We start from the raw sequence: 16,550 nt of genomic DNA, 5'->3' as shown, positions 1-16,550 counted from the left end.
CCAGAGGTTTGCTATGTTTTAGATTTTATGCCAAAGGCAAATCTCTTAGAGATGAAAGCTCTAATTGATTGGGATAAATGTATTAGTCCCAGCCTGATGGACATCCTTTCTCATACACAACTACCATTCCGCAAATCTACTTTTAAAATTATATATTATATATGTCTCATTGTATCTACTTACTCATTTATATGTGTATGGATGTTCAGGCAAAACTAGCTCCTTTGGTGTGAGGGCTGCTGAGCCCTTTTCAGGGCTGCTTTCCACCTTTGGTATCTACCTGATTCACCCAAATCTCGCCTGCAGCTCTAAGAAGCTGCAGCATGCAGAGCAACCACACTCCAGAAAACCATTACACCAGATGGGCTAAACCAGGTCAAGGGTAACCAAGGGGCCTCAGACCCATTGGTGAATTAGAGGGCTGTCTACTCCAAGCCTGTGAAGACTTCCTCTAGCACAATAGGCAGATGTGAGCAATTTGTTCCAACAGACCATGAAGGCAGCAGAAGGGAGTGCTGTGGAGTACTTAGAACTTGCTTAGACATTGAAGATGCTAGAGTCAGCCACTTGACCCTGACATAGTGCTATCATTTTGGTCCTCTTTGAGCATGAAGGACAATAACCACTATGTGTATAGATGTCTCCCCAGTGAGTGGGAAGTTATCTCTCTTACTTTGTACTCTTCTAGGCAGGGCACAACACACAGTCCTCTGAAGCAATCTCCTAGCTTCATACTGTTGAACCTGATTGGCTTTTACAAGGAAATCAATGGCAGCATCAGTTCAAGAGGGTCACTAATCCAAGAATCCTCAAGTGAAATGAACCTGCTTTAAGTTTCCTTCAGGGACAGAACATTAAGGACAAAGTAAAATAGTAGAGTATAATCCCATTGCTAGCAAACCAAGGAGGTGTGAATGAGCTGTCTTAGTATTTTTTTTTTTCAGAGAGCAGGGTCCTAAAAGGTCACCATGAGGTAACAGGCTTAGTTGAGTAGAGCACTCCATCTTCCTTGAATTTAGTAGCTGAGGGTTCATCTAACGGTTTCTTTGGCGCCAGAGAGAGCAGGAGGAGAGGATGGGCATGAGGTTGAAGCAGCCGGCAAAGTGCTAGAGGGAGCAGAAGAATGCTTGACAACTCCAGATGGCCCAACTAACAGCTGAGAGAGAAGTTCTCTATTTGTTCCCCCAGCTCAGCTCTGGCCTGTTTTCACCACAGCTAACACTTGGCCTCATTTATTTTAGCCAATAAGAGAAAGCCAACCCTCTACTAAAGAATGTTCTTTCACAGGACTCTTTGGGTACATCTCTGTTCACACATCCACTAGCAGGGAAGGTGCTAGTTACGCTGACCTTGCTGAGTAGGCTTGACTTTTCCCCTAGATTTCAAGGTCTCTCATTCTCTAGTTCCATTGAATAGTCAACTGTGGATGCTCACTGAAGTAGCCCAAAGTTTTCAGGAGGCAGTCCGATGGAGCACTGCCCATTCAAGTACCCTCTTTCCTTCCCCTTCCCCTTCCCCTTCTCACAGCTGAGACCCATGGAGAGAGGGCTGTTGCACAAGAGGCTCAGTACACAGACAACGACCAAATGCAGTGAAAGGAGAAGAAGGCTAGTGAGAAGAGCAGTCTAAAGCAAACTTTCATGAAGGGAGTTAGGTGGTGGCACACTGGGAGATCTCTCTCCCACTCCCGCCTCAGGAGGGAAAGAATCACATTAGAGGCAAGATCGGAAACATCTACCCTGGCAGATGGCAGGGGGCAACTGCAGTGAGTGACCTGACCAGGAACTACCTGAAGGAGATACAGGTAGAGGTCTGCTCTGGGACCCAGGGGAAGGGAAGAAAGTCAAAATGGGCTCAATCGCCTTGCACAGTAAGAGAAGCACCCAAGCAAACCTAATCCCCGCAAAAGGTATTGGAAACAAATAACTCATATTTCTGTAGCACTTTAAAGTATCACCAATGAGTGACACACTCTTTCCTCAGAAGAAAAGATATCGTCTGAGATCTAGGGACTCAGATTCAAGGTGGGACAGAGATGGGACAAAATCACTATCAGGTAGGTAGCATAAAAAAAACCCCCAAATATATATTATATATGTGTGTGTGTATTGGTACACAGATTGATATAAATATAAATATAGGGAGACAGATACAAAATCTTCTGTTTGGCTTTTAAAGGTCTCTGTAACTTGGCTCCTTCCTATCTTTGCAGCTTTCTTACACTTTATACCTCTCCACATAGCCTACAGTTCAGGAACCCTGGCCTTGCTGTTCTTCACACGGGACACTCCAGTTCTAGGCATTTTCTCAGGCTGCCCCCCACGCCTGCAATACTCTCCCCCCTCTCATCTCTACTTCCTGACTTCCCTGGCTTCTTTCAAGTCCCAACTAATATCTCGCCTCCAAGAAGACCTTCCTGCTCTCCCTTGTATGCAGCTTGTCTGTACATAGTCGTTTACAGGTTATTTCCCCTATTAGACTGTGAATTTCCGTGAGAACAGGAATTGTCTTTTACCTTTCTTTGTATCCCCAGCACTTAGCACAGTGCCTGGCACATTGTCTTGTTCAGTCATTTCAGTTGTGTCCAATTCTCTGTGACCCCATTTGGCACATAACTGTTTGTCCTTCATTCTCAAAGAGGACCATAGCATCAGGAAGGAGATGCCATGACTTGCAAGTGAATTGGATTTCAGTGAGGGAGGGCTGTGCAAAGTCACCAGCCTCACTTTCTCCTCTGGAGCCATTTGGGTCCAGTGGCCAGATATAGATCAGGACGAGTGGGGATGGCCCCCTGGCACACTGTAGGCACTTAAGAAATGCTTACTGAAAGGAATAGTTTACCTATCGGATTTATGGAGAACAGAAGAATTCATGACCAAAAAGGAGATAGAGAACATTACGAAAAGTAAAATGGATAACTTTGATTACATTAAATTGAAAAGTTTTTGCACAAAGCCAATGCGGCTAAGATTAGAAGGAAGGTAGAAAATTGGAAAAGAATTTTTACAATCAGTCTTTCTGATAAAGGCCTCATTTCTGTTTTGTTGTGTTTTCTTTTTTAGGCAATTGGGGTTAAGTGACTTGCCCAGGGTCACACAGCTAGTTAAGTGTCAAGTATTTGGTCTGAGGCTGGATTTGAACTCAGGTCCTCCTGACTTCAAGGCTGGTGCTCTATCCACTGAGCCACTTAGCTGCCCCCTCATTTCCAAAATATATAGAGAATTAAGTTAAATTTATAAGACTATAAGTCATTCCCCAATTGATAAATGGTCAAAGAATATAAACATGCAGTTCTCAGATGAAGAAATTAAAGCCATCCATTATAGTCATATGAAAAAATGTTCTAAATCACTATTGATTAGAGAAATGCAAATCAAATAACTCTGAGGTACCACATCACACCTATCAGACTGGGCAAGATGACAAAACAAGAAAATGATGAATGTTGGAGAAGATGTGGGAAAACTGGAACACTAATGCATTGCTGGTGGAGTTGTGAAATGATCCAACCATTCTGGAGAGCAATTTGGAACTATGCCCAAAGGGCTATAAAAATGTGCATACCCTTTGACCCAGCACTAGCACTTCTAGGTCTGTATCCCAAAAAGATCATACAATGGGGAAAGGACCCACATGGACAAAAATATTTATAGCAGCTCTTTTTGTGATGGCAAAGAATTGGAAATTGAAAGGATGCCCATCAATTGGGGAATGGCTGAACAAGTTGTGATATATGAATGTAATGGAATACTATTGCGCTATAAGAAATGATGAGCAGGCAGACTTCAGAAAAACCTGGAAAGACTTGTATGGTCTGATGCTGAGTGAAGTGAGCAGAACCAAGAGAACATTGTATACAGTAATAGCCACATTTTTTGATGACTAACTTGGATAGACTTAGTCCTAGCAATGCAAGGATCTAAGACATCTCCAGGGCCTCATGATGGAAAATGCTATCCATATCCAAAGAAAGAACTATAGAGTTTGAATGCAGATCGAAGTATACTATTTGCTATTTTTCTTTCTCTTCTGTTGAGTTTTGTTTCCTCTTTCTGGTGGATCCTCCTATTGGTTCTAATTCATACTTACAACATCACTAATATGAAAATATGTTTAATAGAAATGTGTGTGTGTGTGTGTGTGTGTGTGTGTATATATATATATCACATATATATGTATATATATACACACATATACATATATATATCATATATATATGTATATATATACGTATATATATGTATATATATATACATATATATATACACATATAGCCTATATCTGATTGTGCACCACCTTGGGGAGGGTGGTCGGAAGGACGGGGGAGAAAAATTTTAAACTCAAAAGCATATGGAAGTGACTGTTGATAAATCAAAATAAATAAATATAAAAGCATTTAAAAAAAAGAAATGCTTACTGATTAAGAGAGTTTTCATTCTTTGTATTCATATTCCCCAGTGCCTAGCACAGTGTCTGACATATAGTAAGTGCTTCATACGACGGCTGTTGGATAAGGGGGAGAGAGAAACTGAACATCATCAATGTTAGGTAATTGATCTCGATAGTGGTTTATGTTCAGCTAAGCCCAGAAATTGAAGTTTCAGTAGCCATGGGTTGAATTGATCTGAAGTTGGGTCTGTGGCACCCAGAGTTACCTTTCATTACCTCATACCTATAGGGTATGGCAGGGTAGAGAGCATTTTAGGAAGCTCTCCATCCACTTACTTCTGAACAGGATTGTCCAAAGACTGTCTCAGACCTATAACTGAGACTTTAAGATATGTCAGAAGGCAAAGGCTATCACCTCTCTTAGTAACATATCCTGGGCTATCAGGAAATTATACTTAATATCTTACCTTAATTTCTGCTACAGAAGTTTAGGCCTATTTCCTTATGCAGTCCTAAGCCTGCTTCTCTGTCTTTCATGTAATATTCCTTTGCCTTCTCTATTCCAGGTCAAGGATTTCTGACCTCCTTGAAGACGGGTTCAGTCCCAGGCCTTTTCTTATTTTGGTGGATATGTTGCTGGGCCCTTGCCAAACCCTTCTTGTCAAATGAAAATACTGAGAGAGGAGATTGTCTCTGCAATTCTTTTTTATTTGCCTATTTGCCTTATGTCAGAGGTTCCCAAACTTATTTGGCCTATTGCCCCCTTTAAAAAAAATTACTCAATGCCTCCCCTAGAAATCTACTTTAAAAAAAAAGCCAACTGGGGTTAAGTGACTTGCCCAGGGTCACACAGCTAATAAGTGTCAAGTGTTTGGTCTGGGGCCGGATTTGAACTCAGGTCCTCTTGACTTCAGGGCCAGTGCTCTATCCACTCACTGTGCCACCTAACTGCCCCAAGAAATCTACTTTCTTTAACAGTGTTTTTAAAATTTGCATCATTTCAAAAAAAGTATAAATTTTTTTTTTAAAAAATGATGCATCTTAAATCTAATAATTTACTGTAAATTTGTGGGTTTTTTTTTCCTGCATTGAAATTTTGATGACACAATATCTACTGCGCCATCTATCTGTGAATATTTTTTACATGACACCTAATCTGTTTCCACCAAGGAGAAAGAGGACTACTAGTGTTAATGGTAGAAGGAAATAGTGAGAACAGAGCAAGACTAGGGGACTTTGTTGTCCTTCTAACATTAGTTGGAATTACCTTTACTTCCCAGAGAGGGAATATTATAGGAAGAAGGGATAGAAAACCAATGAGTGATACTCTCTTTCCTCAGAAGAAAAGATAGTGTCTGAGCTCTAGGGATTCAGATTCAGGGTAACCCAGATGGGATCAGCTCTCCATTTTAACAGCAACCCATTTCTATCCCACATCCCAATATCTTCAGAATTATGGCTAAAGGCAAATATTGGTAGGAACCACCACTTTACTTCTTCTAGAAAGCTTTGGCCTAAATCTCATTAATGGAATCAAATGAACTGACCAGGGATCAGTATAGGAACTATATCGTCTCAGTCTTCTCCCACTGGGGTAATCTTTTCATATGAAAGCTGATCTGAGAGGATGCTTGGAGAAGAAATGAGCCTAGATAAAGTGTAGGAACTCATATTTCAAGGCCAGCATAATCTTAAGTTGGGCCTGTGGTACTGTAGGTAGTGTTTGTTCAAATCCACCCAGTGTCCTCTCCTGTTCCCCCATTCCCTCATTCATACACCAGGCAGAGCTCTTTATCAATGATCTCTGATGTGCAGAAGGCCAGGGTGGCCACAGCACCAGCCCCCAATGAGTTCGTGGCTGCTACTCAAAAGCAAGGTGTCTTCAAATGGAAGATGGTGGCCAGGTGGCCTTCAAGGGCTTATTGCTAACAGCCTCTCACTTTGCAGCTGGAAGTAAGACTCATCTGTGAAGCAAGGAGCCATCGTTGAGGAATCTGTGAGGCCAACAGGGGTTTGTTGGAAGATAGAGGCCAGGAGTCAGGAGTTCTAGAATTCCATCTTTCCTCTACTGTTGGGCAGTATGATTTTCTTCCTGGAATTAGAGAGTATTACTGGAACCCCAGAGGTTATTCTGGGCCCAAGCAAAGATAAAGTAGGGAAGCATTTAGGAGCAATCATGCCTCTTGGCATTTCAGGGAGAACACTACCCAGAGGAGGAGACTTGGGGGGTGGGTGGGTCCCTTCAAGCTTGTTTTCCTGAAGGTCCTCAGTACAGACAACTAAAGAGAGGAGGGTTTTTGAGATAGGCCATGTCCAGTGCCTTCCTACATGAAGGGTTCCTGGATCCCAACTACCAGAAGCTAGCTCTCTATCCTCTAAATACTTAACAGCACTTTTTGTACCCTTTTAACACTCTTACCACATTCCACTTTGTATTACAGTTATTTGTACACGTCTTACCCTCCCCTACCACCTCATAGTCATCTTTCCATTCTCAGCTACCAGCACAGTGAGTAGTTTGCACACAATATACGTTTAATTGATACACTTAATAAACATTTGTTAAATGAATGTGTAGAACCATTTGCTCTTTCCCCTCATTATGGGGCAAATCCATGATACTTTCCATACTCACTCAGATAACTTGAAATTCTCCTTCTCCCACAAACCCTTGCTAAGGTTATCAGGCTGACAGCTTCTCTTTCTTCCTCTCTATCCTGTCTGGAGATGGAGCTCCCCAGCTAATTCCTGACCTCTAGAGGATGTAAATAACTTATTGCCAGTTTATTTACCTATTGATGTCTCCTATCCTTTGTTTCAGAACTCCAAGCCTCTGTAAAGTAGGAACTGCCTATGGGGCTTCTTCTCATAGTAGGGAAGTAAACCTACACTTGTCATAATGCCACACAAAACTGGGTATGATATGGTAGGTATTGGGGATTTTTTGCTGATTCCCACATGCAAGATTTGGGAAGCCCATTTCCAAGGGCTAAAGAAAAGGCAGTTAACCCACCCCCTTCAAGGAAGCAGGCTCAACCTTTAAGTCTCTGCAAACAAGTAAACTGAGCAGGTGTGAGAACAGGAAACACCTTCCCACTGGTGTGCAGGATTTGGGTTTTAGAGGCACCTCGCTCCTCTGTGACTCCTCAAGGAGCCCCAGATTTCCTTGTCCCCTCTTCCCTGTGTCGGAGCAAACAGGAGTCTTCTTACTTTTATCTCAGCAGCACTCAAGCATGTAGCTACCCAGCCTGAAGGACTTAGATTCTCAGGAGCCTCCCAGATCGGTGACACAGAGCTGTCAGTCACAGACTCCACAGCCAAGTGCATGGGGGTGGGGGATGAGGGGCCTGGGAGGTCCAAGAACAGAGAACCAGGGTGTTGGAGACAGCCACCATGGCCTATTTCAACATCCCTCCTCCTTTAGTTGTTTCTACTAGAAACCTACAGGAGGCCAAACTTGAGAGTAACACCCTGTCCCCCACCCAAACCTCCTCTTTTGGATAGGGTTGTCCCTAAAATGCCAAGAGGCTTGGCTGTTTCTAAATGCTTCCCTACTTTATCTCTGCTTGGGCCCAGACCAGAGTAACCTCTGGGGTAACATATTCCCTAATGCCTGGAAGTTCAAGCCTGTGGTGATGGTCATGGGGAGAGGAAGCATATTATCATTACGCTCACTTGGCCTGTTGCCATTTCTCTATTGCCTACTTTCTCTCTAGGATCTCCCTTGCTACACAATTTCCAATCATCACAAACTTCTGTTTTCCACTTTCCTCTACAATTAATTATTGGCTCTCAGGGGAGAAGACAAGAAGTATGGAGGTAATTGCTAACTCAGATTTTACTTCTCCCTCCTCCACTTCCTTCTACAGAACCTGTCCCTTCAGAACAAAGTATGGAGGAAAGTAAATGTACAAAGAAATAGCATTTTAAACTGCTATAAAATAAGGTGCAAATATACTATACTGACTTCTCAACCAAAAGCAACACACAAACACAAATACACCCAAACAAATCATATTTCAGCAGCAAGAATCCTAGGAATATGCCAGCAAACTAGCTTCGATGAATGCAGCCACCAACTGTTAAATTTCCTCAGAGGTAACCACTGATTCTACAAATATTAAATCAGGACAAAGCCAGCATGGATCCGTATGTGTGTGTGTGTGTGTGTGTGTGTGTGTGTGTGTGTGTGTGTGTGTGTGTGTGTGACTTAAAAGAACACCCCTCATCTCACTTCACATCCTTAAGCTTCTAGATCTCCTCAGCACTAGACAAGGCACTACCACTCTTCATCTCCTTTAGGATGCACAGGCATTGATGCTGACCAATCCCTGGGATGACAGTATGAGTGAAATCAGCCTGGTCCAGGCTGACTTCTTCCACCGTCAGTGCTGGTTCTGGAATTGCTTCTGTGCTAGGATTTCCTCTGGCAGTCTTATTTACCACGAAGGTAGGTGGGCTGGGATTCAGCTCCAGATTCTTCACAACCTCTGGTCGGGAGAAACTGAGCACTTTTGTCTCCAGGCTGATAGGTTCAGCAACTTGATTAGTCTTGGGCTGTTCCGTTTTCCACTTACCCATTTCCAGCTGCAAGGCTGAGGTGGGGGCTTTGGGGAAGAGAGGGAGATCAAAGAGCAGACACAATAGTTCCAAGGGGAGAGACATCGGATGTTCATCACTGCCTAGTCCCTGGTACGAAGGGTGACACTCTTCAGCCTTTTCAGAGACAGCATCAAGGAAGTAGCCTGGATCTTTCACCTAGACCATACTCTAGAATGGAACTCTAGAATCCATACTATTTGGCTACTGATTGGATTAGGGAGGGGAGGGGAAGAGGATTTGAAAATGACAGCTCCCCTTAACAGATCCCTGTAACAGTGTTTGGGACCTTAAAGCTCATGACTAGCCCTTTGTACTCAGCCTTAAGATATGAGTACTTCTTGACCCCCTTTTTCTTCACCATCCTGCATCCCCCCCCCCAATCCAGTAAGTTGCATCTGCCCCCTCCTATGCCCGCTGTCACCACTGGATACAGTTCAGGACTCCATCACTTGGCACCCTGTTGCTTACTAAAATCTAAACTCCTAAAGATAGCATTCAAGGTTTATGATCAGGTCTCGATTTTCCTTTCCAGTAGTATCTTCCAGCTATTCCCTACATTGCTTCCTATTCTCTTCCCCTTTCCCTACACCTTTATGTCTTTGCTTTTGTTCAGAATATCACCCAACCTACCCCCTCTCAAATCCCTATTTCTGTTGAAATCTGACTTTGTGACTCAATTGGAATGCTACCATTTCTATGAAGACTTCCCAGAATTCAACTTCTTTCCTGTGCTGTGAATTACTATAACACTTTGTATCTTGCTGTTTATTATAACCATTTTGTATTCTATTTGTGTACCTTTTATTTCCACACTAGACGGCAGTATCCATAGCACAATGCTTTATACGGTAAAATGTTAATGGATGTTAAGGGATGAAGTTAAACCTATTGTTTTATCCTAGGACTTCTTATCTTCACTCCACTCTCCACCAATTAACACACTGGCTAAGATACAAAGAGCCCTGAGTGATACATGGCCTGAGACTAGGGCTATCTCTGTCAACTGGGCACAGTGGACTCTATGCTGGGTAGGCATCGTGATGCCACTTCTTTTGGATGTTTTGGAACTGGGTGTGTCATGTCTAGTGAGAACAAATTATAAGCATCTGTGGTCTCTGGGCTGGCTAGGTAGGAATGTAAATGCTACATAGTGGGCACTAAGAATACAAGGGTCTCACCTGACACTGTTCAGGCTCCTGAGGGATGGTAGTGACCACTCATGGCCTTGGGAACACAAAATCTAGACATCATTTTCTGGAATACAAGCTCCCTTTGGCTTCAGCTCCTACCATAAAAACACTGATGCCAGGTTGCCTGAACTCTTTATTACACTGTGGGGCTGGCATCAAATTGTTTCCACTTCCTGACTACGACCCAGGGGTAGCCTTCTTTGGAGAGCAAATTCCTTGTGGAATTTGTCAGCAAGGGCTATTTGGGATTCACTTTTCTTAGCTAAACAGAAGTCAGGTGGTTCCAACATTTTGACCTGGTGTCCAAAATACCAGTGTACACATTGAACTCCCTTGAACTCCCATCTCCAAGTTCTTTTCTACCATCCCTTAACTCCAACATCAGAGGGATTCTATACTAAAGTTACAAGGTTGCTGTAGCTACTAGACTCCAATAAAAGTTGCCAGTAGCAAATTAGCTAAGAGAATGGCTTTAGACAACTAATCAGGGCCCCAGCCCTTCTCTGTTCATGATTCCCTTCACCACCTTCTTCCTTTCCAGTCATACCTCAAACAGCTCATTTGGACAAAATGGTGAAAGGGTGGGTGGGTAAAGAGCAAAGGCCCAACATGACCTAGGGAAGATGCAGTTAATCTGCAAGAGGAAAGTCATGTACTGGCATAATATGCTATATAAACTGGCTAGGGCCCTTTGCCATAAGAATCTTTCCCTTCATACGGAATTCTACCTTTAGGGATTTGTTCCTTCAGGTCTTCAAGGGTCTCATGAAAAATGCAAACATGTGTCGATCAACCTCAGCTGGTACCTTAGCTGACATTTAAGCAGAAGTTAGGCCCTGTGGGCCTAACTTGGTGAAGGCACCAAAGTCCTAGTCCAGGTATGAGGAACCTGTGGCCACAAGGCCACATGTGGCCCTCTAGGTCCTCAAGTGCGGCCCTTTGACTGAATCCAAACTTCACAGAACAAATTCCCTTAATAAAAGGATTTGTTCTTAAAGCTTGGCCTCAGTCAAAAGGCTTCACTCAAGGATCTTGAAGGCCACATGCAGCCTCGAGGCTGAAGGTTCCCCATCCCTGCCCTAGTCCTATCATATTCACCTCAGTTTTGCCCAAGATCAGCCCTCATACGAGAGGCACGTCTAATCATTATTTTTGGGACAAGAAGCAGCTAGTAGTAACTTCATGCCTTGGAAGGAAGAACATCATTTGGAACTCCAAGAGGAGGATTCAGTAATGGACGAAATGTATGCAGCCTCTTGGGTGGAATAGGACAGCAGCTGGACTCATTGCCTGGGGATAGGGCCCAGCTTGGAGACATCAACCAAATGCTAAAGGAAGCTTCTATACACACCATCCAATGCCATTCAGCAGGCCAGAGCAAAGGAATCCCTGAATGTGCCTATTCTCATATTTCAGCTGAGACAAATCTATGTTTGCACTGATCTGATTCTTTAGTTAACCTCCCCTAAGGCAGCCAGCTTTTTCAAAAAATTTTTTGAAGATGAGAAAACTAGAAAAACAGTCATCTTGACAAACCATAGCCCAGTCGTCTCAATAGATCGGGTAACACAAAGTCCATTCTGTTTTATTTCTAACCCAAATATTGCAAATATACAGAAAAATACCAGTACAAAGTTAAACACATCCAGATTTATTTACATAATGCTAAAGAAATTTGAGTTTCATTTCAATTATTTTGACCCTTTCTTGGGAGATACTAAATATGGAAGAGAGTTGGGGTGTGTGTGTGTGTATAATGGCTTTATTGCATAACTAACATGGGTTACTGAACATAATTTTCCTGCCCTACATGAATTGGCTGCGTCAAGAGAAGAGAAAATGAATATTGGAGTACGTGCAGTGACAACATCTCCAGTATTGCTTTCTGCCTTAGGGGGAAAGCAGCTGCTTTGCAGCTGGGGAAGCACTAGGACCATTTGCTTAGGAAGGGACAAGGAATAGGTACAGGCATCAGACACAGGGAGACTCTCATCATTTCTGTCCACTAGGACAAAAGGAGAGTCTAACTAAAGAGGCGTCTTCCTAGACTTTCCAAAGAAGGTAAGTGAACTGAATTTCCAGGGAGTTTGTTCATGTTACCAGACAGAAAACTGAGGATAGAAGTTTCATTAAAATTCTGGGGCATATCAATAAATCATTATGTAGAATATACAGTTTTTTATATGTATATATATACACACACACACACACACATATATACACACACACATTTATGTATATATATATATATATGTAAAAGGTACAGATTAGCTTTATGACCTATGTATAAACAAGGACCATTAAGAACGTACCAGTTTGAAAAAATGCACATAGAAAGCTGTTGTGGCTAATTCCAAGTTAGTATTTCAATTCTGATGGTTTCATTGTAACTTAAGACAAATCAAGAAGACCCTGTTATGACAGCCATCCTCCACAGCGAAGGAAGCCCTGGAGCACTGGCAGGTATGGCTATCAACTGACTACGACAGGGCAGCACTCCTCAAGCTGGCTGGCTGGACGTGGGTGAGCCAGCGGTAGCATGGGACTGTGAGCCACGCAAGTGCTGACAGACACAGCACATCTTAACTTTGCTTCTGTTCGAAAGATGCTAAAGCATGTGTTCACTCACTTGAGGTGCTGGTGTTCCACAGACTGGCTTAAGCGACCTGCTTTATTGCTTTGTCAGGTTCTCCTGACAGGAGACAGCTGCTCTCTCCCCCTGTCTGGGCCCAGGCTAGCCCAGCCTGGCAGCAGGTTGAGTGGGAAGCAATGAGGCTTCCTGTACTCTTCTAAAGTTATTGGAGAACAAATCACGGTTTAGAGGCTAGTATCTGCAGCAGGATGGGGCAGCACTTCTTACCTACACAAAGTCTCTAGTTCACCCTATCACTGGACGGAGAGACCAGCTTAGGAAGATTAGGGAACCTCGAGGTGAATCAAGGTTACATGGAATAGTTATAAAAGCTCCAGCCGACCAAAAACATTTTCTGGGGCCACCTGGGAGACGAGGAGGGCTCGTGGAAGACAACAAGGCTGCTAGAACTCTTTTCAAGGTGCTTCATTCTACCAGCAGCTTTTCTAAAATAGCTGAACCTCAACCCATCTCCCATGTATCCACGTACTGGCCCTGGGATATGGGAACCTCACATGCCTCCTTAAAGTGTACGATGCTTCCAGTTCTTGGGGGAGGGCAACTTTTCCACCAAGACCAAAGGGCTCAGTTTACCTTGGGGTTGGTCCTACGTACTTCCAGCACATCTTTACTTCAACAAATGCTACAAATGAAAGTTCCAGAAACCACAACTCCTGCTACCACAATGTCCAGGAAGGAAAATAATGCTGAGCCAGCATCAGGAGGTTCTAAGTTTTAAGTTCCTTTTTGTTCTAGAAGCCGTAACAGAATTCTGCTAATGGACCAACTCTAAAGGATCTACATCTATCAAAGAGCATTGAAAGAGGCTAGAAGTTTGGAACTACAGAACAGCAGTGAAATAGTCCATAGGGGAAATACATCCATGAGCTAGGTTTCACTAATATCGTTCTCTGACCAACTGGCCTGAGCAGTTAGAGAAACAGAATGGGAGAAGGACGTTGAGGGACGGATCACTAGGTTATCCTCTACCCACAGGCACAAAAAGAAGTACTCTCAAGCTCTTTTCTGGAGACCTGGAGTTAGTCATTTGAAGCTGAAGATCAAACAAGGGTTCGGGATAGGACTACACGAAGTAAAATGTCCAAGGCTGCCTCAAGACGGCTGCAACAAGCTCTGCCCCAAACAGCTGTGTAACCTTGGGCAAGTCACTCCGCTGTGTCTCAATTTTATCACCTGCAAAATGGGGATAAATCCCAGGCCTACAGAGTTTGAAATGTGAATATACTCAGAAGTGCTCTGCATACGAAAATGCTTACATTTGGGCAGTAGTCTAGTAAAAATATTAACTTCCCCATCATATGTATTTGTTCTAATTATTCTGTGTATTATTTTCTAACGTTTCCACTGAAGGGAAGATAGTGCCAGTTCCTAACTTAATATATAATGAGGAGATGGGGGGATGTGATATAAATAAGTCTTTTCTGAGCATCAGTTTTGAGCAGAAGGAAGGAAGGAGATGAGCTGTTGAAAATATTGTAAACTGGGATCCGGTATATTTTTGGAGTGATTTAAGAGTTGAAATTATTTAAAAACCCTTTCCATTCTAAAAGTCTGGTGCTCTCTAGCCTTAACATATGCTAGCTCCCTTTATAAAAGCTGGTAACTTTTTGTCTCATCTTCTCCCTAAGTCATCCTGACTCATTTAATTTACTGCAGTTGCAAAGTCTCCTAGATTTTTTCTTCCCTACTTTCCCTGCTGTTGTTAATCCAGGCCGGTGATGGAAAACTTAGCCATCTGTTCATGCGTGTCAACAAAAGTTAATTTGGCACATTTGATCTTTACTGACTTCCTAACCACAATCTGACCTAGCAGTAAAACAGCAGCTCCTAAGGACAGAAACGTCCCAAATCATGGTTACTGGGGAAAATGAGGAAACTGAGAAACTGTGACCGGCACAGTATACATAAACTGACCTTACTATACTGTATCATGTGCAGCAAATATTTAAGCTATAGCATAACTAATGATTGCAACTTTTCATTACTACATGAAAAAAAAAATCCATCCCTAATTCCATAATTCATTTACTAAGGAAAAAATGTCAAATGAAGGGTACCCCTGCCCTCCCAATTTTTAAATGTAACATAAAGCTTCTGTCATCTAGGCTGGAAGATGTTTTCCAAGCAACATGGCTCCAGATGGGCAAGGTTAAAGCCAAACCTTTGAGCTAACAAATTGCTTGGCAGAACAGGGAACAGAGATGAGGAAGGCAACCCAGGAATAAAATTCATTAAAAAAAAAACAGCCTGTAAGTTTGAAAATCGTGGTCCTAACTTGACGGATAGATAACAGCAACTCGAAAGAGGCAAAAATAGGCGTCTGTTTTTATAATTCAATGAATGGTTCAGTGAGGTACCAAAGGGCCAAAAAACGAAAGAAATGGAATACAGCAATGCCTAGCCCCATAGAGGCTGCATGGCTCACTCAAAACATTAGCTCTTGAAGAAATCATTTAACCTAGTCAAGCATCCATATCAAGGACATACTTTGTAGCAAGTCCATTAGCACACATACACACAAAGCATGTCTGACAAATGCCTCAAAAGGGGCAATCATTTCTTCTGTACTTGATTCTAAATCTAATAAATTCCCCTCTATTCTCCCCCCTCCCTGCCCTCCCCACCAGCTAAGAATATCCCCCTTTAAGTTTTCTTGTTTTAGTACTTCAGAAGCTCATGGCTCAGTTTAAACTCAGAGGGCAACAAATAAGGGTATTGCCTGATGAAGATGGGGGAAATAAAAACCACTGTGGTCTATGGCCCCTGTAAAATACTTGGGGGAGTCGTGTGCTGGGCTAGTCCCTGCTGTTCTCGGATCAGCGTCATCCCCAGATGGAGAAAACCTGTCAGGCCTATGTCAGTCTTTGCCGCCTCCATCCTCCTTCTTGCAGCTGCTTCGTGTAAGAGCTCAGTGACGGCAGGGAGCACGATGTGAGAGTTTATGCTAGAGCTGGCAGCCACCCTGAGGTAGGCGCCACGTAAAAATACAGCAATAATAGCATTAGTGAAATGTTCCCTTCAAATTCCATGTCATTTCCCTTTTTTTTTTTTTAAATCCCCACCACACTTAGCAGAAGGACAAATTAAAATAAAGAGAAATCGTTGAAGAGTTGCTTCTCTTCTCAGAGGCATCAGATCCTGAAGAGTCTTAGGGGCTTCCCATCCCCATCTTGCCTTTCTGTTGTGAAGATCCTTTGGGTCTGGATGGAAGCAGCAGAAAATGGAGCTGGGTTCCTCATATTGGGAAAGATGTTCCCCAGATCAGAGAAACAGGCGTCATGAGAAGCAATGAAGATTCATCACCAGCACTTGAGCCTGTCTGTCCCAACTCCTTCAAATGACTATTCTAGGAGGTCCTGAGGAAAAAGAGAAACCAAGACTTCATGTCTTAAGACCACTCATTCACTTTCTGGGTACACCAAATATTGCAAACCCTAGGCACTTCCCGGCTTATACTACTACTGAACAGGAGAGCAAGAGCCATGTCTGGTGTTTGGTAGCCACTCTGTCTCTACCTTGGCCCATCTCTCCCATGACCCCATTAGTTAGGTAAGCAAGAGACGGCCTTACCTCATCTGAGTCATCGTGGTAACTACTTTTATTGTTATGGGAGACTGTGTCCAAAGTATCTACTCCATCAATACCATTGGCCTCTGCATGCTGCTGTAGAATTGAATATCTATGCACCAAAAACCTGCAAATAAAAAGCTCCTGTC

General features: G+C 42.9%; 1 protein-coding gene across 3 annotated transcripts in view; it reads right to left on the bottom strand.

The window, feature by feature from the left end:
* Positions 1–11,740: 11,740 nt before the first annotated feature.
* SORT1 (sortilin 1) overlaps positions 11,741–16,550 on the bottom strand; it is a 69,076-nt gene continuing 64,266 nt past the window's right edge. For all 3 annotated transcript variants that reach the window (XM_021000686.2, XM_021000692.2, XM_021000701.2), the window contains exons 19-20: positions 16,405–16,528; positions 11,741–16,190 (exon numbers count right to left, since the gene is read on the bottom strand). In XM_021000686.2, coding sequence (XP_020856345.1) covers positions 16,176–16,190; positions 16,405–16,528 — 139 coding nt within the window. In that variant the 3' untranslated portion in view covers positions 11,741–16,175. The remainder of the gene's footprint in view (positions 16,191–16,404; positions 16,529–16,550) is intronic.

Source organism: Phascolarctos cinereus, unplaced genomic scaffold (genome assembly GCF_003287225.1).
Source record: "Phascolarctos cinereus isolate Bilbo 61053 unplaced genomic scaffold, phaCin_HiC Scaffold_5;HRSCAF=322, whole genome shotgun sequence".
Lineage (NCBI taxonomy): Eukaryota > Metazoa > Chordata > Mammalia > Diprotodontia > Phascolarctidae > Phascolarctos > Phascolarctos cinereus.
Note: the sequence above shows the minus strand (reverse complement) of the source record. Positions and strands in the feature narration are given on the sequence as shown.